Genomic DNA, 26,063 nt, shown 5'->3' on the forward strand with positions numbered 1-26,063 from the left:
TTAATAACATGGAAAAAGGTTCCTGCCCAGAGTGAATCTTCATTTATGATGATCAGTTAAGTTTTATTTTTTTGTACTAAACTAATTAATTTAATCTACTAAATTAAAGTAATTTGTTTCTAAAGTACTACCATGTAGATTGGTTTTAGAAATGGTAGAACTTTCAAGATGGTCTATGATTAAAGCATGCAAACAACTTTGGAAAAATAAGCCTTGGTAATTACAGTAGTGTAGATTATAGAAATACTTGGCTAAGGGAGACTTTTGAATCTGTTTTTTATATAAAAATCAGTAGAGGCTTTCAGTGATCTAATAAGTTCACAATCGGCCTTTTTCTTGTTAGTGTAATGTCTGTGGCCAAGGATGAAGAACCTGAGAGTGTGGGTTTCCCTACTCAGCCTGCACCCCCAGAACCTCCAGTTCCTTCCGTGCCACTTGCTGCTGCCGCCCAGGCCCCTTCCTCCATACAGATGCCAAGCTCTGATTCATCAACAACCGAGAGCACCTTGAGTGTTACTGTCACTGAAACTGAGACTTTAGATAGACCCATCTCTGAAGGAGAGATTTTATTTAACTGCGGTCAAACAGTGGCCCCCAAGAGTAAGTTAACTTGTATCATTGGTTTCACTGGTTAGGTTATGATAATTCCCAAGTAATAATTTCCTGTGTCGAGTGATTTTACTTAATTTTCAAGATTAAACCTAATCTAATAGAAAGAATATGGACTCTGCAGGTTAACTCTTCTCTGCCTTAACTTCAGAAAGTAAAATCTAACTCATAAATCTCACCTTCCAGAAATAATACCACTCTTAATAGTTTGAAATATACTCTTCCAGTCTTTTTTTTCTATTGCATATATAGATAGCTAAATACATGTACATGTGTATTTTTATCTTTAAAAATAGAATCCTACTATATAAATTATTTTGAAGCCTGCATTTATTTTTTTACCTAATAATATATTGTGGATATCTTTTTATATCAACACATAGAGCTGTACCTCATTTTTTAGTTGTGTGTATTCTATTAAAACAATGCCATAGTGGCCGGCATGTAGATTGTTTTCAGTGTTTCCATATTATACAGAGCTCTCTGATGACCATTCTTACACACATACATATATGCGTATGTGTGTGTACTATGTACACCTATCTGATAATTTCCATACAATACATGCCTAGGGAGATGCCTTAGGTGGCTCAGTTGTTTAAGCAAAGGACTTCGGCTCAGGTCATGATCTCACGGTTCATGAGTTAGAGTCCTGAGTTGGGCCCTGTACTGACAACTCAGAGCCTAGGGCCTGCTTCAGATTCTGTGTCTCCCAATCTCTCTGCCCCTCCCCCACTCACCTTCTATCTGTCTCTCTCTCAGAAATAAATAAACATTAAAAAGTTAAAAAAAAAAAAAGAGTACATGCCTAGGGGCACCTGGGTGGTTCAGTTGGTTAAGCATTTATCTGTGTGTGTGTGTGTGTTTTTTAAGTTCATTTATTTTGAGGCAGAGAGAGAAGCAGAGAGAGAGCATGAGCAGGGGAGGGGCAGAGAAAGAGGGAAAGAGAATCCCAAGCTCTGCACTGTCAACGTGGAGCCTGATGTGGGGCTTGAACTCACAAGCCATGAGGTAAAGACCTGACCTGAAACCAAGAGTCAGATGCTTAACTATGCTTAACCAGGTGCCCCAAACATTTGACTTTTGATTTCAGCTGAGGTCATGATTTTATGGTTCATGGGATTGAGCCCTGCATCAACCAAACATTAAAATACAAGAAATAGAACAGTACAAGCCTAGAAGTGGAATTGCTGAATCAGAGTATGCACCTTTAAAATACTGATACATTGCCAACTTGCTCTGTAGAAAGGTTAATCAGTTTTTTGTTTGTTTATTTTTAATGTTTATTTATTTAGAGAAAGTGAGAGAGTGAGTAGGGGAGGGACAGAGAGAGAGACAGAGAGAGAAAAAAATCCCAAGGTGTCAGCACAGAGTCTGATGTGGGGCTAGGACCCACAAACTCTGAGATCATGACCTGAGCCAAAATTAAGAGTTGTGCGCTTAACTGACTAAGGCCCCCAGGGGCCCCAAAAGGTTAGTCAGTTTTTAATTTTAGCCCGTTTTTAATTACATTGGCAGTATTTAGGAGTGCCTCTTTCTCAGTTTCATAGTTACAGTTCTGGCAAGCTGGTAAGTAAAACAAAAATCTCATCTTTGTTATAAAAAATATACTTTTAAAAAAACTGGTGAGATTGAGTAGCTTGTGAATTATTCTTTAGGAACAGTATTTTTATTGTATGAGTTTAAATGTAATGGCTTTACGGTCAGATTGTTTACTAAATTTATGTTTCTTCTGTTTTTTTTAATTTTTACACTATAATTTCTAGCTTTAGGAGATGGAGGGCTGTATCTGACAAACCTAAATGATAGCTTATCCAGTACTCTGCATGATGCCCTTGAAATGGTAAGAAATTATTGGCTCTGTATTGAATTCTGACGTGAAGAATATTTCGATGAACTTGTTGCCATTGATTAGGGTTTTTCTCAAATATTTGAGTTATAGGTATAAAATTTAATAAAATATCCATGAAAGAATTTAAGGTTTCTTGCACATTTCGTTATCATATTCTCAGGCTTCATTATCATAATTGTAAGAATGCAAAGAAAACTATTAATCTCCATGGCTCCAGTAGTTCAAAACTACACAGTTAATATAATCATATGAAGAAAATCTAGCTCAGTACAAATTGTCAGATGGATATATTGCCTTTACAATATTTCAAACAGGATTTTATCAGTTGAAACCGGCTCTCTTAATAAATTTGTTATTTTTCCCTAACCAGTATTATAATTCTTTTAGCTAAAAATAATTGAATTCATGGTATAAGAAAAAGAAACTGAAATAGGACACGGTGGTGGTACCATCACTTCCTAGTTATTATGTAGCTCTGTGGAAGGAAAAATAAGCATTGAAAAATATGTTATTATAATTCTTAACAATATGTGTAATATCAATTAGTACTATATGTAATATCAACTATTACATACATAAATTTTATACAGTAGTGATAATAGGAATTTTCTTTTGAAATACTATTAAGGAATAGAAGTCTTTGCTTTTTATATATAATTGCAGCAACCTAAGCAAGAACAGGTAGTTGTACTCAATTCTCATCTATGTTTATCTATAACCTTTGCCAAGCATTGCTGTTATTGTTGCTCTTTTGTAAAAAGTTTGATAATTTTGGACATATGTATACATCTGTAAAGCCATTACTACAGTCAAGATAATGAACATATCTTCATCGACCATCCCCCGGAGTTTCCCCATGCCCTTTTGTAATCGCTCCTCCTCGTCTCCCGTCAGTCCTCTCATCCCCACGCCTACCACAGCTGCTGGTCTGCTCTCTGCAACTATAGATTAGTTTGCAAAATAACAGAAATGGATATATTTGTCTTTTCCTGGTTGCTTTAACTCAGCATAATCGTTTTGAGAGTCATCTGTGTTGTCGTGTGTAGCGTAGTTCGTTCCCTTTTCTCCCCCCTTTTTTCTTTTCTTTTTTTGAGAGGGAGTGTGAGGTGAGAGAGGGGCAGAGGGAGAGGGAGAGGGAATCTTAAGCAGGCTCGATGCTCAGCACAGAACCCGACACGGGCCTCAGTCTCACCGCTGTAAGATCATGATCTGAGCCAAAATTGAGAGCCAGATGCTTAACTGATTGAACCACCCAGTCACCCCAATAGTTCCTTCCTTTTTATCGCTGAGTAGTAGGAATATGTTGTATGGTTGTGCCACAGTTTGTCCGTTCACCTGTCACTGGACATTTGGATTTATTCCAGTTTTGGCTGTCACAAATAAAGCAACTGTAAACATCTGTGTGTAAGTTTTGTATGGACATATGCTTTCATTTCTCTTGGACAAATACCTAGGAGTGGAATGGATGGATAATGTGGCAGGTGTATGGTAGACTTTTTAAGAAAAGGTGTTTAATTTGATCTGCTAAAATTTTGTGTTGATTTTTTTGCATCGATTTTTTATAGGAATTACATTTTATGCAATTTTTTTTTTTTTTTTTTGTAAAGAGTTTTGGACTTTGCTCAGACATACGGTTAGGTTACCTACCTAGAGGCAGTTTTACCCTTTTGAGTCTTGCTTTAAAGATTCGTTGGGCAAGACCAGAGCAGTACTCGCTCCAGGGCTATTTGTTTCCCACTTTGGAGGCAAGCCCCTTCTATGCACTCCAGCCAGTGCCATCTTAAATGTAGTTTCCCATCCCACCTGGTGGGAACAGCTGTTACTCCAACCTGAGCACACGCCCCGGGCACTGTTGGAGCCAGTAGTTTCTCAGGTGCCTGTTCCTCCAGCCTCATGAGTTTACCCTGTATGCGTGTGCTGATTGGTACTTAGTGCTAAAAGGGGACCCTCTGCAGATTTCCAGAGGTCTCTCCCTGTGCAGCTCTCGCTTTTCTGGTAGCCTGTCTTCTGAACCCTAGCTGTCTTGGCTTCCTTGGACTTGCAGTCCTGTCTTCTCAGCTCAGGGGTCCACTGAGCTCCGCCAGGGTTCTCCCTCCTGTGCTGGAGCCTGGAAACTTCCACAGGCAGTAAGCTAGAGCAGCCACAGGTCTCTTCTGATTTGTTTTCCATCTCTCAGAAATCCCTGTCTTTTGTTACCTGATGCCCCACGTCTTCAAGTGGAATTGTTCGTATACTTTGCCCACTTGTTTAGTAGTTTCAAGGGGTTGAGTAAATCTGGAAGTAAAGTCTCGTGGCATTATTGTCTTTCAGTTGTATCATTATACACGATCATGATGAAAACAGAAAGAGATTGGTGTAGTTTTGAAAAGCCATGTCCTTCTATCCCTTTATAATCATAATGCTAGAAGTTCCTTTAAAGCAACCACTTGAAGTGATATAAGGTAGGATGTATATTAAATTTACCAGTGGAACTTTTCAAAGGTATGCCTGCTGGTTCCATCCTCTGATACACAGGTTCGGTAGGTCATGCGGGTTGTATGGTGTGCATTTTTGTGGACAGCTAGAAGCTTAGACCTGTATTTTTTGAAAAAGTTCCCAGCATTCTCATGTGCATCCTTTATTATATATGACTACTCATTTCACAGATGAAGCTGAGTGAGGTTAAATATTTGTCCATGTCACATAGCTATTTAGTGACAGATCCACAACTCTCTCTCTCCCTCCCTACTCCCACCCTCCTCCTCTCTCTCCCTCCCCCCATATATCTATATGTATAGATATAGATACAGATATAGATGTCTACATACCTTTTCATTTTAAGCTGATAACTATAAATTTTGAGCTCTAATAGGGCTTATCTAAATGCTAAAGCTGAAGTTCCAAGGGGCTAGGTGTGTGTGGTGGGGCATTTCTCAAGTCCAACAGACAGCTTTGGAGGCTAGATAGCATCTTCGTACTATTAAAGATGCTTAATACTTAATACCCTTATAGTATAAAGATGCTGAATCTGGAAATTAATATATCCAAGTAACAAAATTTATTAAAAACAATTTACTAAATGCAGGGGTATAAATAATACATTAAGGAGAGTTTTTGTAAGATAATAATGGAACAATTACTTCTCTAACAGTAATTATTTAGTATAAGTAATTGAGTCCATTATGAAGTGAGTGGAAATCACTTTTATGAAATATGTGGGGAAGGCATAAATGAGATGTCTTTATTTTCAGAGAAGAATTAAACTAACACTCAGCTTACTTAACGTGTCATTGTGGCATTTTTATCCATTCTTAGAACTTTATCATGGTGCCGGAGCATGTTTGAGTTTGTTTAAAGCAAGTAGCCAGACCAAACAAGGACTAAATGATAACATCTTTTCTTTTTCTACATTTGAAACTGAACTCCAACTTTATATTTTTGCTAAGCCTAAATCAGATGTGCTGCAAATTTGTAATGAAGTCAAATGCGGAAGTACAATCTTGAAAAACCAAGAATAACTTGAAGTCATGTGACCAAGAGGCATTTATTTATATACAGCTGGGAGATAAAGACTTATAGCAATCTAGAGTTAACAAACTTCATTTCATTCATAGTAAAAGAAGTAAAAAATACTATTGATGGAATTAAACATCTTTTTAATAGTTGTATTTACAGAGGAATCCAGTTTCTCTGACTCTGAGGCCCACACTGCCCTTCATCTTTGGGAGAGGTCATATTTGAGCACCAGGCAGCCTCGTCTCGGTGCTCCAGGGAGAGCTGCAGTACCTGCCCCCTAGCCAAGTACCAGGGACCAGCCCAGAAGGCAGAGGGACGCTCAAAGGTCTATGGCGCCTTCGCGTATTACTGCAGGTTTTCATTTTTGCCTGCGGTCCAGGTTGCTGCACTATGACAGTACTTCGCCCCCATTACCACACTGTGGGGTGCTTTGGGTGCTGCATAAATATGAAGCAGGAAGCTGTCAGCCAAAAACTCGATGGCCCTCTGTAAAACATCTATGAATCGTTCTAACTCAGTTACTTGGGACAGAGGGTCCAATTTTCATATTTATTATAATACATCTCCAGTTGAAGTGTAATCACATGACTTTATGGTGTGGTTTCTGTTTGAGGCAAACTAGAGGGTTGTTAGTATAGTCAAATGGAAATGAGAATTCCGTGAAAGTAGAGTCTGCCTACTTTCCATAAAGTGCTAATAGGCCATTTTCATGATGAATATTGTGTTTTATTAATCGTAAATCAAGAAAAATGCAATTGTTTGAAAGAGTTTCTTTGCCGTATTCATTGTCTTTATGTTTCATTCAGGAAGATGATCCTCCCAGCGAAGGACAAGTGATTAGGATGCCCCATAAAAAAACTCCTACAGATGGAATTCTTTCTCTTCTTGCCAAAATGACCCAGGAGTCATTAGTTTCGCAGCAAGCAGTCTACCATTCAGAGGTACTTGTTAACCTTAGTGATTTTTTTCCTCTTGGTTTGATCCTAATACAGGAAAAACAACAACCTTTTGTAACTTTGACCTAAAACAGAGTGCTAGCATTTTACAGTTGAAAGGAATTCAGGCTTTTTGTTCTAACTCTCTTGTTCTCCAGTTGAAAAAGAACAGAAACCCTTTTAAATGATTTGTGAGGATCATTCATTCTTTCTTTGTTTCTTCAACCATTTATTGAACATTTACTATATGCCAGACACATAGTAAATATGTAAAGGAGACAGGATCCCTACCTTTAGGAAGGTCTTAGTCATGTGGGTAGAAGAGGGCTTAACAATTACTCTACAGTTGAGAACTGATGAAAATATCTAGAAAATGTTGACTATCTCAGTGTGACTAGCACTTTAGATAAAAAGATAAGTCTGGAGAAGGTGGTTGAACCAGATGATCATGAAGAACCTTTTAGGTTTGGGCACTGTAGAGGCTATTAAGATATTTTGGGCAAGCAGGTCATAAGCTAAGGAAAATGGAGGTTTTGTAATCCAGTCCTGGTGTTTGGAGGGGAAGACGGTGAAGGAATGAATCCTGGTCAGATTTTGCCTGCAACCTTTCACCCTAGCTGATGTATTAACATTTGTGCTCCCTGATGTTATTCAGGGTACAAGTATCAGCAGCTTGGGTTGTTGTCAAGATCAATGATACTTAGGAGTATGAGAGCACTTTGTGAGTAGGAAAACTAAGGCTTCAGTCTGGTCATAGAGTATTAAGGTGTTAAATAGCTCAGCAATTACAAGTACCCTAGAAAATTGATTCATAGTAGAAAAGGTACTGTTTACTGCACAACATTTTATATGGTAGTGGCAGAATAATATAGACACTGTGAAACATTTCTAATTCATTTCTAGGGAATGTGTATCTGCCATCATTCTTTACTTTGCCCAAGAGTCTCTAAATGTTTTATATTAATTGCAAAATAATCCTTTTCTATTTAAAGGTTGTTGAGGTAATTGACGCTCCTCAAGAAAAGTCAGATTAGGGACCTAGAGGAGGTAGAAGTATAACAGAATTTGGGAAAATTGTAGAAAATCTTGAATGTTGAATTAAGAAGTTAGATTTTATTTTACAGTCAGTAGAGCCATGAAAGAGACTTCAGCAGTGATTTCTTCATATAGTCTATTAAAAAGACTTGGTTGAAATTAAACCCCGTTTAAATAACAAACATGAGAGCTTTCAGATTTTGGAATTTTTATTCAGTTCTTGATTAGCAAACTTATAGTTAGAATATTTCCAAGTTACAAAATGTGCTGGTGATTAGATAATTTTTAATCCAGAAAGAAAATAGAAGTCTTATAAATTTTTTATAGTTTTTTTTAATGTTTATTTAAATTTGAGAGATAAAAACAGTGCACGAGTGGGGGAGGGTCAGAGAGGAAGACAGAATGCAAAGCAGGCTCCAGGCACTGAGAGCCTGATGCGGGTCTCGAGCTCACAAACCTTGAGATCAGGACCTGAGCCAAAGTCAGATGCTTAAACAGCTGAACCACCTGGCACCCCAATTTTTTCTAGTTTTTAAATTTACTTTATATATTTGATAAAGAGATGTGTTTGCACTTGTGTACTTTTCCAGAGAAAATAACTTTATTAAATACGGTTAAAATAGCCTTCTTCTTGTACTTATAAAAAAATGTAATTGTTTGGATAGAGGTAATGTTCCTATCATTTAAGGTATATTCTCATCATTACACTTGTTTAACTATAAATTTTACCCTGACAAGTTCATGCAATTTTCATTCATAAAGAATGAGAGGTAAATTTTAATTTTAAGCTCTATGAACAATGTGTAATGTGTGCCAGTATTTACTTTAAATAATAAATTTTTTCTTCTGTGTTTTGCTGCCCAATTTAGAGTTTGAAAAGCAGGTAATGGTTGTTTAACTTTATAAAAAACAAGATTTTAGCAACAAAGCCTATTGCTAAATGCCTGATTAAACTAAGTTTTTAAGCTTGTCTTTCAGTAGTGTGTATGTGGCATAATAGGCACTTTCTAAAATATCTTCCAAACAGTCAAGTGGCATGGACCATCGTACTTGACAAAAATTTGCTGTTTTGACTTGATTTTATTTATTTTTTAATTTTTTTAAGTTTATTTTTTATTTTGAGAGAGCGAGAGCCATGCATGCACATGCACAAACAGGGGAAGGGCAGAGAGAGGTAGCGAGATTCCGAAGTGGGTTCTGCACCATCAATGCAGAGACCTATGGGGGGCTCGATCTTACAAACCACGACATTGTGACCTGAGCTGAAATCAAGAGCAGACCCCAACTGATTCAGCCACCAAGGCGCCCCTTGACTAGATTTTAATACAGTGTTTTTAACCATTGTTTCTACCTTTCTAGGACTTGGAAAACAGTGTGGGTGAACTTAGTGAAGGACAAAGGCCCAGGCTGACAGCAGCAGCAGAGAACATCATACTGGCACATTCCATCGCTATGCAGCCAACTGCCACTAATGCAGAGTCACTGGATCAAAACCGTGCTCCTGACCCCTTCTCTCAGCAGTTTGTCACAGTGACAGGTATACATCAAAATACTGCTGCTTGATGTGTCATTTATTAGAATATTGACTTGAACTCCATCACACTTCCTTTGTAGTATTCTCATACTGAGTGTTCTATTGTGTTATAATTACAAGAGTGATCTTAATCTGAATTAAGAAAATTATTTTCAGGTGAGGGCAAAATTTTTTTATTAAAAATTATCAAAAAGGTCATTTTTAAAATATTTAGTAATGACTTTTTTTGTGGTATATATATCAATATTTTCCCAAATGTTAGTTTTGGTATATGAGCCACAGAATGGTGCATGAGATAATTTTAGTAAAGTGCATACACTTAAAAAGTTTTATTAGTCATATATTTATTATACTGCATATTAGAAAAATGTAATTAGAACCTCAAAACGGTGACAGAACATACCTTGTTTAGGACAAGGTTAAATTACATAATACTGTAGAAATTCACTCTGTGTTGCATGAATTTCTGACACAGTGCTCAGTGCACTCATGACTGTTTTAGAACCTCATTAGCTAAACTTCCTGCTCTAACACTTTGGAAATAAAAACAGAACAGAGAATACTGAACACTAGCACATACAGTGATTGAGGTTATGTTTTCTAGACTCACCAGGAACAACGAATTAGTAAATACTGACCCACTGCTCCTAGAGGAACATACAGGCCTGGGTTCCTGCAAGCCTTTGACCATAACATCTTTGTCAAATGATCACGTCTATGTTTGTGTGTTTCTGTTTAAAAGAACTTATTGTAATATATATTGTTAATGTATTAACATTGGGCTCAGGGTCTTGAACACTGTAGCTCATGCCTGAACAAAGCTTATCCAATCCATGCATTTCTCTCTGAGGCCCATCATAGCCTTTGTGCATGTAGGAGACCAGATAGCACTTCAGCAGTATGACTGGGGGCCACATGAAACCACCCATCACCAACAAAAAAACACAGATGTGAACAGAGCATACACAGACAGCAAAACAGAAAACAATCAACAACAAACTTGTTTACAGTATAGGAGCTGAAAGAAAGCAGAGCAGCACCTTGTTCAAGCTCAGCAGGTGAAGTGTATATTGGGTGATGCAAAAGGTTTTTACTGGTCTATACATGTCTGTGAATGGCCACAAAAGCACTGCAACTATTGATTTTGGGGTTCCAAATAAATTTTATTGGGTAGATGAATTTGCAAATATGCAGTCATCAAATTAATGAGGATCAAATATATTCTTACTTACTGATTTTTCCCTGGCCACTGCTGCATTCTAAGGACTTTTAGAGGTATGCAGATTTTCCAGAAATCAGAAAAGGAAAGAAATGCATTATGTTAGAAAAACATTGGGGCGCCTGGGTGGCTTAGTCGGTTAAGCTTCCGACTTTCGCTTAGGTCGTGATCTCGCGGTTCGTGGGTTCGAGCCCCGCGTCAGGCTCTGTGCTGACTGCCAGCTCAGAGCCTGGAGCCTGTTTCAGACTGTGACTCCCTCTCTCTCTGACCCTCCCCTGCTCAAGCTGTCTCTCTCTCTGTCTCTCTCCTAGAAATAAATAAAACATTAAAAAAAATTTTAAAAAAGAAAAAAAAAAAAAGAAAAACATTGTTGTGTAGGGTATTTAAAATCTCCATGTTATATTGAGTGAACACCTTATGCCATTCAGAATTGAGAGATACTCAAGACTAAACTTTCCAGGAGAATAAATGTGAAGTAAGATTGGAGTTATTTCTCATTTTATGCACATACTGAGAGCATTAAATGTTTTACATTCTCTTAAATTAGTAGGATTTAAAATGGCATGGGTTTAAGCATCCAACTTCGACTCAGGTCACGATGAGTTTGAGTCCTGCACTGGGCTCTGTGCTGACGGTCAGAGCCTGGAATCTGCTTCAGATTCTTGCCTCCCTCTTTCTTGGCCCCTCACCCACTCATGCTCTGTCTCATTGTCTCTCTGTCTCTCTCAAAAATAAACAAACATAAAAAATTTTTAATGGCATAAAATGTGACTTTTTAAAGTTTTAAATTCCAGTTACTTAACATACAATGTAATATTAGTTTCAGGTGTACAATATAGTGATGCAACACTTCCATTCAACACCTGGTGCTCATCACAAGTGCTCTCCTTAATCCCCATCACCTGTTTCACCTATTACCCACCCACATCTCCTCTGGTAACCATCTCTTTGTTCTCCATAAGTAGGAGTCTGTTTCTTTTTTTTTTTGCCTCTCTCTCTTTCTTTCCCCCTAGGCTTGCTATTTGTATCCAAGTAACTTGTGCAGATTGCAGTTAATCAGAATTGACACTAGGTGGCTCTCACAGATCACTTGAGAGCTATTAGGTACTTAAGAACAACTAGGTACTTGTTAAATTATTATAGAATAAAATACATGAAGATCTATCCTATTGGATATGTCCTTCCTTATATGTCTGGTAGCCCCTCACATGTTACCTACAGTACAGTGTATTTATAATAGTAGGTACACTGTAGATATTTGCTTAATAGGAAAAAATAATAGGTAATGTGGCATAACATTAAGACTGAACATATAGATGAGGCAATACAGCAAAGTGTGGCTAAGAATTGGGGTTTTGGAATTTCAAATATCAGCTTGAACTACAGCTCTGTGTACTTTGGAGGAAGTAATATCTCCAAGCCCAAGTTTCTTCAAGTGGGAGTAATATTAATATATTAGTTATTTATTGCTATATAACAAATCACCCCCAAATTTAGCAGCTGAAGACAGCAAGCATTTATTATCTCATTCAGTTCTGAAAGTCATGAATCTGGGAATGTCTTAGCTGGGTAATTCTCAGGATCTCCCATGAGGTTGCAGTCCAGCTGTTTTCTGGGGCTGAGGCTGCCACAGGGTCGGAGGATCTTTTTTCCACGCTCATTCACATGGCTGCTGGCAAGAGGCCTCATTTCCTTACTACATGGACCTTTGTATAGAGCTGCCTGTGACATTGCAGCTGGCTTCCCCCAAAGCAGATGATCTGAGAGAAAGTAAGCAATCAAACTATAAACTGCGATGTCTTTTTTTGTTTTAAATGTTTTATTTATTTCTGAGGGAGTGAGAGAGAAAAAGAGAGACAGCATGAGCAGGAGAGGGTCAGAGAGAGAGGGAGACACAGAATCCGAAGCAGGCTCCAGGCTCTGAGCTGTCAGCACAGAGCCCGACGCGGGGCTCAAACCCATCAACTGTGAGATCATGACCTGAGCCGAAGTTGGATGCTTAACTGACTGAGCCAGCCAGGTGCCCCAATACTGATTTTATAACAACTTTACCTACAGAGGCTCATCTATCCTTGTTCTCCCCACCTCTTCACATTTTCAGAAAGTGTCTTGTTTGCAACCTATATCCCCCTACCACTCTTCCTAATCCTGAGGCTCTTAGTTTGGGTTGAATGATAAAAATGATGCAAAATTAGCTTTGAAGAGATGTCCCAAGAACCCTAGGGGCACCTGGGTGGTTCAGTAAGTTAAACATCCAACTTCTGCCTGGGTCATGATCTCGCAATTCATGGGTTCAAGCCCCGTGATGGGCTCTGTACTGACAGCTCAGAGCCTGGAGCCTGCCCTGAATTCTGTGTCTCCCTCTCTCTCTGCCCTCCCCTGCTCATGCTGTCTCTCTCTCTGTCTCTCAAAACTAAATAAACGTTAAAAACTTATTAAAAAGAACCCTAAAATGTAAACTGATATTTTTGAACAAATTGTGAGGCCTCTGAGATGTACTACTAATTGTAGCTCTCGTTTACTCAGAAAGCTTGTATTGAATACCTCCTATGTGTTTGGTACTATATTATGTACAATGGTAGACACTTGAGCTACAGAGACGATAGGTATCTGCTCTCAAGGAAGTTTACAAACTAGTGTAGGAGAAATACAAGAAAGATTATATAATACTGTGTAATTAGTACAACAACACAGACAGCTGTGGAGTGCAGGGGAGGACTCTCTCCACAGGAGAGGGCTCAGAGATGGTTTCCCACAAGAGCCAATATGAAATTGAATCTTAATGGTGGAGTATAATAAGCACATTCCAGTTTGTTCATTTACTTGTTCATTCAGAAAATAGTTTTTGAATGCTTGCTATGCTCTACATACTTTCTTAAGGCTAGGAATATAAAACCTAGTAAGGCCCTGTCCATAATGATGTTTTTCTCTAGTAGAAGTAATAGATGAGAGGGCCAAACACTCAATAAATTCTCAGAGTTATCTTGAAGAAGTTTGTGTAGGATGGGATATAGGTCACTTGTACCTGGAGAGGGCAATCCAAAAAAGACTTCATACTTGAGAGGAGGCTTACTTGAAATAGATTCTCAAAGATGAATAGATGTTTGCCACATAGTAAATGAGGAGGGACCTTCCAGGCAGAATATGCAGTGAGATAAGAGGAAAAAGTAAAAATGAAAATAAAAAATAAAAAATAGCAAGACTTAAGGAAATCTAAGTACTTCATTAATGAGCTAGAGTTGAGGATGCAGTGAGACTGGAGTAGTGAGCAGAAACTAGATTCTAAAAAATCTTAGATAATATATGAAGTAGTTTTTGGATTTACTCTAAAATGATACAGGTCCATTTGTCTACTAAAAATACCAATCTTACTTTATATTTATTCCCATGGAAAATTCAGTCTTGAATTTCTTTCAATTCTGAATGTTTTTTGATATTCACAGATCCATCAAGGACTATAAGTAAATGACTGACATGACCATCTTTGCCTTTTATTCAGCAAGATATTTCAGGTGCAGTGTGATGAATAGAGGGGAGGATGAAGACTGGAGGCAAGGAGCCTGATTGGACAGCAGTTGCAGTAAAGCTGGTGAAACATTATTTAAAACAGTGAGGAAATGTAAGAAGGGAGATTGGAGAGATGAGTAAGAAGGAGAACAGACAAGACTTAGCTTGAGTATGAGAGGTGCCAAAGAAAGGATCTAAGATATCTCTAGTTTTCTGGCTAGAATGGTTGGGTAGCTGGGATTTCCATTCGCTAAGAGAAAGGGAATAGGGAGAAAGGATAGAATTAAGAGAAGATCAGGATGAGTGGGGTTTTAAGCATGTGGAATTAATTTGAGATGCCTTTCGGTTTCCTACACATGGAAAAATCTGCTAGACATAAACCCAAAGCTGCTGGGCACTGGCAGTTTGGGGTGGAGTTCGTCTTCTCTCAAAGTCTAAGTTTCTAAGTCTGAGGTTGCCTTTTCATAGCAGTAAGATTCTAGTAGCGTAAACTTAGGGATTTCAAGTTGTGATAAATTTGATGTGAATGATAGGATAGTCACAAGGGGCTAAGTTACTTTGTACAGACAAGATGCTCACGCTCAGTGAGCACCCTTTGTAGAAGTGACACCATTGTGTTGTTGAGCAAATTCAGCACTGTTATGATGGCGTCATTGAATTCTTTCCTGACCCTTTATCACTGGGTTAGATACCTGTCACATGTGCTCTCTGTATGGTCCTCTAATGTTGCCTGTGTAATGTTGCTTTTTGTCACACTGATCTATAATCTCACTTGAGGGTTCACAGTCTTATTCCTGTCATCTAGCAGAGTATGTAACACCTCGGACATAGTCAGTGAATATATATTAAAGGATGGAGTGTTATAGGAGTTGAAAGCTATTATGCACTTGAATGCTTTGGGAGAGATATCTGATTATCTACCTTCTGAGTTTTTACATTTAGGTCTTTTATCAAAGTTTAACTACTTTGTGTGTCTTTTGAATTACGTTTTCTTTATACCCATACATTAACTACATGTAATTTTGCTTAAAATGTGATTATGTCATGCATTAGTTTCCATCCACCTGCCATCCTCACATTTTCTCCTGTGTCATACTGTGCCTTGCCCCAGTTAACTCATGTTAAGATTCTGGTATGGAATCTTCCTGTTTTTATTCATAGACACACTCACGTGTATGACATACATGATGGAAGCATATGACGTGTGTGTGTGCTGGTATTTTACAAGTTGAGATAGCATGCCCACTTGCCTGGATTTGTTTTTACACAGTAAATCCTGTGGAAATTACTCACAAGTCTCTGACTGCCTGTGGCCTTCTGTGTCTTTTCATGTTTGTTGGCTATTTGGATTTGCTCCTCTGTGAATTACCTGCTTAAATTCTTTCCCATCTATTAGGTTCTAAATTTTTCTTATAACTTTGTAAGAGCTATTTCTATATTTTAGATGTTTTCTATCATCTGTATTGCAAATATCTTTTTCCAAATTTGTACTGACATTATTTATGGTCTTTTTTTGCCATATAGCTAAAAAAATTTTATGGTGTTATTTCTATATATTTATTTTTAAATGTTTATTTATTTGAGAGAAAGAGAGAAACCATGAGCAGGGGAGGGGCCGAGACAGAGGCAGAGAGAGAATCCCAAGCAGGCTTCACGCTCAGTGCAGACTCTGATGGCGGGGCTTGATTCCACAGCGGTGAGCCATGACCTGAGCTGAAATCAGGAATTGGACACTCAACTGATTGAACCACCCAGATGTCCTTAGTTATTTTTATCTTTTATACTTTCTGTGTTTTTATGGTCTCTCCTAACACAAGTTTACACCTATAGTCTCCTAGGTTTTTTTTTGCGAGATTTCATTATTTAGTACATATTTATATTTATTGTTTTGTGTTTATGGTATTTATTTTTGAGAGAAAATGCATGCATGTACCTGTGAGTGGGGGAGGGGCAGAGAGAGAGGGAGACAGAGAATCTCAGGCAGGCTCTGCACTGTCAGTACAGAGCCCAATGAAGGGCTTGCACTCAACGAACTGTGAGATCGTGACCTGAGCGGAAATCAAATTAAACAATTTATTTTAATTTTTTGTTTATATATTTTACAGGTGGTATTTATGAAGATTCAGGTGCTAGTCATGGTCCAATGAGTTTGGGAGAACTGGAGTTGCAGCCAAATTATAACCTTGCTCTTCCCACAACACCTCTGACAGTACAAGAAAATGATGTTAAGTTATCAGGAGCAGCTGAAGATAATCGTCAGGTAATAATCCTTGTACTTTATTTATAATGAGAATGGTAATAATATAGTCTTAGCATGATGCACCGCTGAGAGATTAGTCTTTGAGTCAGACAGTTTCAAATCATGCTTCCTTTATTTACTAACTCAAGCCTGGATACAACTCTTAGCTCATCTGGACTCTAGTTGTGACCTTGAATATACAGCCTTTTTCTAAGCCTTGGTTCCCTCATCTTTATTTTATTTTAATGTTTACTTATTTATTTATTTATTTTTCTTAAATAGTTTATTGTCAAGTTGGTTTCCAAATAACACTCAGTGCTCATCCCAACAATGCCCTCCTCCATGCCCATCACCCCCCTTCCCCTCTCTCTCACCCCTATCAGCCCTCAGTTTGTTCGCAGCATTCAAGAGTCTCCCATGGTTTGCCTCCCTCCATCTCTCCAACTATTTTTCCCCTCCTCATCTTTATTTTAAAGATTAAAAATTATGTCTGTGTATATATATATATATACACATACACATATACACACACACACATACTAGTTAGGTAGCTGTTATCATTGACACTTTGTATCACCATGAAATATCTAGCTCAGTAATTTGCACATAGCAGGTACTCAAGAAAGATTTATGATGTTAAATTTTGCAAAAGCTGTTACATAAGCAATTTCATAGTGAATTAGGCCAATGACCCATGTAATCTTGTGTACTGAAAAAACAGATTAATTACTCTCCAGCATGTAAAGAAATGTTCACGTTATTAAAAAGTTTTGTATCTGTGTAATAGCAATGGATTTCTCATTGTAGATGAGTTTATTCACTAAGTATTGCATGGTATTGTATAGCACTGCACGGTGTTGGTATTACTGGTCACAACCTCAGGGGTTTCCGGGGTGAAATTCAAAACTGGCCCCCTATGCATGGAGAGCAAGGAGAGCCCAAATATAGACGCAGGCCATTCCAGATTGGTAGATGGCAGGTTTAATAAGCAAGTGGACTTACTTACCGGGCCTGTCTCAGGTGGCTGTAAGACCAGTAGATTCCTGCGTCCAGCCACCAGAATCTTAAAAGTTTATATAGAAGCCTTAATTGGGTTCAGTCAGGTATTCATCCAGACAGTCTCATAAAACCTTCCCCTCTCAATGCTGTCTTTTAATAACCTCCAGTATGGAAATAGGAGGTGGGACTCATATTCCAAGGACAGGGCTGGAGGAAGGAGCTTCCAGCTGTCTGGGTTCAGCTTGTGGGTCAACCTGTGGCTGATAAGAATCAATAGATATCTTTTTTTTTTTTTAATATTTTTATTTTATTTCTAGGAGAGAGAGAGACAGCGTGAGCAGGGGAGGGTCAGAGAGAGAGGGAGATACAGACTCTGAAACAGGCTCCAGGCTCTGAGCTGGCAGTCAGCACAGAGCCCGACGAGGGGCCCAAACCCATGAACTGCGAGATCATGACCCAAGCGAAAGCTGGACCCTCAACCGACTAAGCCACCCAGGCGCCCCAATAGATATCTTTTTAAAGTCCTGTCAAAGTATATCTGATCGGTGTTTTCAGGAACTCATCATAATCAGCCCTGTAAATAGGAAAAGGAAGAAATAAAGTGGCTTTCACAATTTGTGATGTGTGGTTGTGAAAGAATTTGTGACTACTGTAAATTTCACATTTCGTTAGGCTATAGGTAAGGAAGAGAGGTGATGGGGCTTGTGGTGGAGTGCACGTCTTGAATGGCAGAGGAAAGCAGTACCTATTCATGCTTGTAAGAATTAAGTGATGTTACTGTATAGAAAAGCTCTTTGAAAATTGCAGTGCATTATGCAGATTTTCATTTTATGTAAAAATGGTTATATGCGAAAGCTTAACAACCAAATTAAGTTTTTATCCTGTCTAAATCCATCATGTGTATATATCTAGAGTAGTTTGACTTATAAGGAGCTTTGAATTCTCTAGTAAAAATAGAAATGATTTGAATATTTGAAAATCTGTGTATATTATCCAAATCTTTTGAAAGATTTCCAGTGTCTTTTCTCTAGTAATGTGTACTCTGTCACCCGTGTAGCACTTAGAAGGCATGCATGATATTCAAATTTTATATACAAAACAATGTAATCATTTAATATATATATTTTTTAATGTTTTATTTATTTCTGAGAGAGAGAGAGAGAGAGCGTGAGCAGGGAGAGGGTCAGAGAGAGGGGGAGACACAGAATCTGAAGCAGGCTCGAGGGTCTGAGCTAGCTGTCAGCGCAGAGCCCGATGCGGGGCTCAAACCCACGAACCGTGAGATCATGACCTGAGCCAAGGTCGGACGCTTAACTGACTGAGCCACCCAGGCGCCCCTAGAAACAATTTAATAGTTTAATTGCTCAAAACTTTTTAAAGTAATTTAAAAACAATGTTATGACTTCATGTCTTAAATTCTTTAGTACCAACAAAAGCATGACCACGATGTGAAGCAAGTTGAACACAAGCCCGCCCAAAGTCGTTTAATACGTGTAAGAAATAAATCTGATATTTCACTTTCACAGCAACAAGGTAAGATTCATTTTCTTGTAATATAATAGCTTGATAATTGCCCTGATATTGGACAAATATATGATGAAAGTTCTTTTTTATACATATATCTCATTCTTGTCTGTAGGTTTTTTGTTTTCTCTTAGTCCATTAGGATAAAGAATCTCATATCAATTTTTTTTTAATTTATTTTGAGAGAGACACAGTGTGAGTGGGGGAGGGGCAGAGACAGGCAGAGAGAATCCCAAGCAGGCTCCATGCTCAGTGCAGAGCCCAGTGTGAGGCTCGAACTCATGTTAACTGTGAGATCATGACCTGAGCCAAAACCAAGAGTCAGACGTTTAATGGACTGAGCCACCCAGGTACTCCAAGAATCTCGTATCCTATTTGACTGTATATTTGTTCTTTTTACTAATAAACGGTATTTCTAATGGATTTTTAATAACTGTTAGGTATTGTTTTTCCTTTAATCTTATCTTTTGATTGTTGTGCAGTTGATTGACTTTTTATCTATATATAGGTCTGTATCTGTCTCTTTTAAATTACAGTTTGAGAAAGGCAGGGGCTGTGGCTATAAAGGTGCTTCTTTGTAAAGGCTATTCAGTGTTGTGGGTAATGTTGACCAATAAATACAACTTATAGATCCTACAACAAAGGATTCTCATGTTGAATGCACATTATATAAATGACCTTTTCTGTACTGTTGTTTGATTATCAAAGTTGTGTGGTTGAACTTCATTCTATGATCAGCATCACAGCATTTTGATGTTGCCTTTATACTTCTAAAAGGCTGCTGGCCTTGTGCTTTATTTACCTTCTTCCTTCCTAAATTCTTAAATTTAGGTTATATTAAATTTAATAACAATATATATTAATTCTGAAATTTGGCAGTAGAAATTAAGATATCTTCTGTTTTAAAACTTTATTTCCACAATCCAGGAAAAAGTATTAGGAATGTTTTGAGCAGTAGAACATTTTTCTTTGCATTTATGATTGTGTTTTTTATCTCATTTATTGAATGCCAATATAATTGCAAATGTAACTATGCATTTAGAGTTATAGAGAAGACCTAAACCAAGGACGTACTCTAGATATTTATTAAAATTATGCTACATGAGGTTTAGGTTTTTACTGTTTTTTTTTTCCTCTTTTGTTCCCACTTCTCAGAACTTTGCCTTCCTGACCACCTTTTTAACCTGACCATGGTACAGTAATATGAATATTGTATTTTAGAATCCCATGGTAACTTGCCTATAAAACTCTTCTTATAGTATTTAAAAATTAATCATGACAGTAGCTAGATAGGAACAAATGAATGTTCTAAGATAATAGCAGGACTGACTTGATGTCCTTCTGCTGAGCACTGTTACCATTCACGGTCAAAGACTATACGTTTAAGTTAGGTTTTAAAAAAGTTAGAATTTCTTAATATTATTAATAAATTTTGTCTCCTTGGGAGATATTGTATGTGATAAAATGATCATTTTTCTCAGGTGATAGGAAAATTTGTTTGGTAAGATTTTAAAGTAAGTATCTCTCTTTAGGAAAATGACATCAGTTTCACATATATGAATGTCTGACCACAAGATGGCAATAGTTAAATTCTTGTTGACTTAACAACAAAATATCATGAAGTACAATGTTGTTAAATACTGTCCAATTAACATTCAATAAGTCAATAAAAATTGTAAGAATAAAAGAAACCGAGGTGTTAGTGGTGAAAGCAAGTTTTATTTAAAAGAGTTTAGAATGGTTAGATTTAATATATATAGTTCTTTTCATTTAGTTTTATATGTAAAACAGAAGTTAGAGGAGCAGGCCTATATCAGCTTTGACTGAGACAAATAAATACCCAGTGAGCTATAAATAAAACATTTTAAAATAGAAGCCAAGTGTTTCACTCTATAACTGATACATATCTCCATACTGAATGTTTTTTAATGAATATGATTGCCTTGGCAAATGTAGTCAGTTATGACTTTTTTTCCCTCCATAGATTTTGTGGGTTTTATTTTTTTCTCTAATGAAACTCTAAGACATTGCCAATTGTTTCAGAGAATAGGAGAGTCACAATGCCAAAATAATTCTCTAGGGCTCTCAGGGCTTTGGGTGACCTTGAAGGAATTCAGTCCTATCTCTCATCCAGGCCTTGAATATAATGAAGGAAATTCACCTTACCACAAGGGAATCAAAACCACATCTTTTCTGGCAGATAAATGCTTCTAAGAACACTTGAACCCCAAATTATGACTATTTCGGGGAGAAGTATCCCGTATTTCACTTTGAAATGTGAAGTAGTTTAGTATGTGTATATAAGAAATAAGTAGCTTATGAGCAGTAGCAGCTCTTTCAGTGATCATGAAACACTGACCGAAGATTTGGTAGGACCTGAGCGCCAGCACTATGCTTCTGACAAATCTATAAAAGCCTTGTTTTTTCCCCCCTTTGATTATTACTTTCAGGTTTTAATATAAAAAGAAATTGAATTGATCTGACAGATGACTATCTTTGGAATCTAAGAGTGAAATTCTTTCATTTGGTATTGAATTCATTGGTTATATTTTTTTTTGACCACATGATGCCGTTATCTGATTCTAGGTCCTGATTAATGGTTTTATAGTGAAAGCAACAATTTAAGTGATTTTAATGAGTCATTTAATTTTTTTTCCTTTTTACTATGCAAGGTAACTTTTACCGCTTCTTTTTCTGTGCAAGTTGACTTTCTTCCATATGAATAAGAGATTAGTTTTAAATCCCCTTATTATAAACCCAAGAACAATTAGGTTCTATAAAGTAATGCATTCAAATAGTTCACTTTATTTTTTACATTCTATCAGTATCTTTCTTTTTTTCTCATTTGAGTATAGTTGACGCACAATGTTACACTAGCTCTCTGGATACAACATAGCGATTTGACAAGTTTATACATTATGCTGTGCTCACCACAAGGGTAGCTACCATCTGTCATCAGACGACAGACACTATTACAATATCACTGACTATATTCCTTCTTCTGTGCTTTTTATTCCCACGACTTACTCATTCCATAAGTAGAAGCCTGTATCGCCCATCTCCCCCTGGACCCTTACTTCTAGCAACCATCCGTTTATTCTCTGTATTTACAGGTCTGATTCTGCTTGTTTGTTTATTCACTTGTTTTATTCTTAGATTACACATAAACGTGAAATCATGTAGTATTTGTCTTTTTCAGTCGGACTTCCTTCACTTGGCATGATACCCTGTAGGCCCATCCTTGTTGTTTCAGATAGCATATTCTGAGTCATATTCCTGGGGGTGTGTGTGTGTGTGTGTGTGTGTGTGTGTGTGTGTGTGTGATACCTTTCTTATCCATATCTTGATGGACACTTATATTGCTTCCGTGTCTTGGCTATTATAAATAATGCTGCAGTAAACATAGAGGTGCAAATATCTTTTTGAATTAGTATTTTTGTTTTATTTGGGTAAGTATTCAGTAGTGGAATTGTTGGATCATACGATATTTCTATTTTTAATTTTTTGAGGACCTCGTATTTTCTACAGTGGCTGTACCAATATACATTACCACCAACAGTGTAACTTTTTCTCCACATCCTTGCCAACACTTGTTATTTCTTGTCCTTTTTAAAAATTTTTTTTTATTTTTGAGAGGCAGAGAGTGAGCAGGGAAGGGGGCAGAGAGAGAGAGATAGAGAGAGGCAGAGAGAGGGAGACACAGAATCTGAAGGAGGCTCCAGGCTCCAAGCTGTCAGCATGGAGCCTGACACGGGGTTCAAACTCACGAGCCACGAGATCATGACCTGAGCTGAAGTCAGATGCCTAACCAACTGAGCCACCCAGGTGCCCCTCTTATCCTTTTTATTTTAGCCATTCTGACAAGTATGAGGTGATATCTCACTGTGGTTTTGATTTGTATTTCCCTGATGATGAGTGATGTTGAGCATCTTTTCATGTTTCTGTTGGCCACTTGCCTTTTTTAGAAAAATTTCTATTTAAGTACTCTGCCTCTTTTTTAATCAGATTGGTTTTTACTGTTGAGGTATATAAGTTCTTTATTTTGGCTATTAACCCCTATATGGATATATCATTTGCAAATACCTTCTCCCATTTAGTAAGGTCACCTTTCTGTTTTTGTTGATGGTTTTCTTCACTGTGCAAAAGCTTTTTATTTCGTGAAGACACAAAAATACAGATGCAAAGGAGTACATGCACCCCAATGTTTATAGCAGGATTATCAACAATAGCCAAAATATGGAGAGAGCCCAAATGTCCATCAACTAATGAATGGATAAAGAAGTTGTATATATACACTATGGAATATTACTCAGCCTTCAAAAAGAATGAAATCTTGCCAATTGCAGTAACATGGATGGAGCTAGAATGTATTATGGTAAGCGAAATAAGTCGATCAAAGAACAACAAATACCATATGATTTTACTCATATGTGGAATTTAAGAAACAAAACAGATGAACATATGGGGAGCACTTGTGTTGTTAAAGAGGGCACTTATGATGAGCACTGGGTGTTATATGTAAATGATGAATTACTGAATCCTATTCCTGAAACCAATATTTCACTGTATGTTAACTAAAATTTAAATTTAAAAAAGTTCATAAAAAAATAGAATAAAATAAATAACAATGTAGAAGATCTAAGCAACAATATCAACCAACTGGGCCTAGTTGATAAAAAGCTATTTTGGGGGCACCTGGCTGGCTCAGTTAGTTAAGTGTTCCAACTTCAGCTCGGGTCTTGATCAAACAGTTCATGGGTTCAAGCCCTGTGTCAGCCTCCTTGCTGACTGCACAGAGCCTGCTTGGTATTCTCTCTGTCTCCCTCTCTCTACCTTTCCTTCCTTCATTCTTTTTTTTCTCTCAAAATAAATAAATAAACTTAAAAACTTTTTTAAAAGCTGACTTCACTTCCTAACTAAGTAAACACACTTCCTAACTAAGTAAACATGGAACATTAACCAAGACTGACAATATTCTGTGTCATAAAACAAACCTTAATAAATTTAAAACAGTTAAAATCATACAAAATGTATTCTCTGATCTCAATGGAATGAAAGTAAATAACAAAGATTCCTGGAACATTCCTAAATATTTGGAAATTAAATTGCACACATTTGAATAAACCTTGGTCAAAAAGGAAATTACAAAGGGAATTAGAAATATTTTGAACTGAATAAAAATGAAAACACCACATACCAAAATTCATGGGGTGTGGCTAAAACATGATTAGAGGGAAATTTATGGCATAAACGCTTGGACAGTAAATCAGTGCTCTAAACCTCTAACGTAGGAAACCTGAAAAAGAAGAGCAATTAAGCCTCTAATAAGCAGAAGGAAGGAAAAGAACAGAATGAAATTGAAAACCTAAACGTAATAGAAACCCAGTGAAACCAAAGCCTAGTTCTTTAAAATGATTGGTAAATCGATAAACCTTAGCCAGGATGATGAAGGAAAAAGGAGTAAACACAGAACTTATCAGTATTAGAAATTAAATTAAAGAGAGGAAATCAGTACAGATCCTACAGAAATTAAAGAGATTATGAGGTAATATTGTAAGTATTTTTATGCTCATAAATTTGGCAACATAGGTAAAATGGAAAAATTTTATCTAACTTGAGAAGAAACTGATAACTAAGTAATCTTACATTTGTTAAATAGAAAATGAAATCTTAGTTTCAAATGCTCCAATAAAGAAAACCTGAGTTTCAGATGGCTTCACTGGAGAATTCTACCACATATTTAAGAGAGAAATAATACCGATTCTTTTCAAACTCTCCCAGAAAATAGAAGAGCATTACCCTGATACCAAAACCAGACAAAGACATTTCTGGAAAAGAAATTTATAGGTCAGTATCTCTCATGAACATAGACACAAAATTTGTCTACAAAATATTGAATCCAACAATATATAGAAAGACAGTGAGTAGACCAAGTGGATTTATCCCAGGAAAGAAAGGTTGTTTCAACATTCAAAAAGGAATGTAATTTATTATATGAATAGACCAAGAAAAATGTGATTGTCTCAATAGATATAGAAAAGCTTTTGATGGTATTCAGCATCTTTTTATGATTACAGTATTCAACTAAGAATCATAGGAATCTTTCTCAACATGATAAAGGAAAGACATTTATAAGACACCTGTAGTCAACATTGTACATGATGGTGAAAGACTAAATGCTTTCCTAATAAAACTGGAAGCAGACAATGAGGTCTGCTGTCACTACTCCTTTCCAAAATCATACTGGTTGTTATAGCCAGTGCAGTGATGCCAGAAAAAGGAAAAGAGGCATACAGATTAGAAAGGAAGAGATAAACTCATTTCTATTTGCTGATTATGATTGTAGAAAATACCACAGGGCCTACAAAAATCCCACTAGAACCAACACATTTTATCAAGTTCACAGGGTCTACAATGTCAGTGTTCAAAAATCAATGATATTTCTTTGAACTAGCAATGAAAAATTGGAAATTGTAATTAAAAGGTACAATTTATCATAGCAACAAAAATGTGAAATATCTAGATATAAATCTAATAAAATATTTTCTTTTTTAAATATAATTTATTGTCAGATTGGCTTCCATACAACAGCCAGTGCTCATCCCAACAAGTGCTCTCCTCCATGCCCATCGCCCACTTTCCTTTCTCCCCAACCCCCCATCAACCCTTGGTTTGTTCTCAGTATTTAGAGTCTCTTATGGTTTGCCTCCCTCCCTCTCTGTAACTTTTTTCCCCTTCCCATTCCCCATGGTCCTCTGTTAAGTTTCTCAAGATCCAAATATGAGTGAAAATAAATGATACCTGTCTTTCTCTGACTGATTTATTTCACTCAGCATAATACCTTCCATTTCCATCCACATTGCTACAAATGGCAGGATTTCATTCTTTCTCATTGCCAAGTAGTAGTCCATTGAATATATAAACCACATCTTCTTGATCCATTCATCAGTTGATGGACATTTAGGTTCTTTCCATAATTTGGCTATTGTTGAAAGTGCTTCTATGAACATTGGGGTACATGTGCCCCATGCATCAGCACTGCTGTATCCCTTGGGTAAATTCCTAGCAGTGCTATTGCTGGGTCATAAGGGAGTTCTATTGTTCATTTTTTGAGG

At 37.1% G+C, this 26,063-nt stretch overlaps 1 protein-coding gene across 13 annotated transcripts in view; it reads left to right on the forward strand.

The window, feature by feature from the left end:
- KIAA0586 (KIAA0586 ortholog) overlaps positions 1 to 26,063 on the forward strand; it is a 112,122-nt gene that overhangs the window by 53,525 nt on the left and 32,534 nt on the right. For all 13 annotated transcript variants that reach the window (XM_077768745.1, XM_077768762.1, XM_077768692.1 and 10 more), the window contains 6 exons: positions 344 to 600; positions 2,376 to 2,452; positions 6,763 to 6,897; positions 9,286 to 9,463; positions 16,292 to 16,446; positions 18,849 to 18,957. In XM_077768745.1, the coding sequence (XP_077624871.1) occupies positions 344 to 600; positions 2,376 to 2,452; positions 6,763 to 6,897; positions 9,286 to 9,463; positions 16,292 to 16,446; positions 18,849 to 18,957 (911 nt within the window). The remainder of the gene's footprint in view (positions 1 to 343; positions 601 to 2,375; positions 2,453 to 6,762; positions 6,898 to 9,285; positions 9,464 to 16,291; positions 16,447 to 18,848; positions 18,958 to 26,063) is intronic.

Source organism: Crocuta crocuta, unplaced genomic scaffold, assembly GCF_008692635.1.
Source record: "Crocuta crocuta isolate KB4526 unplaced genomic scaffold, BGI_CrCroc_1.0 scaffold10, whole genome shotgun sequence".
NCBI classification, from domain to species: domain Eukaryota; kingdom Metazoa; phylum Chordata; class Mammalia; order Carnivora; family Hyaenidae; genus Crocuta; species Crocuta crocuta.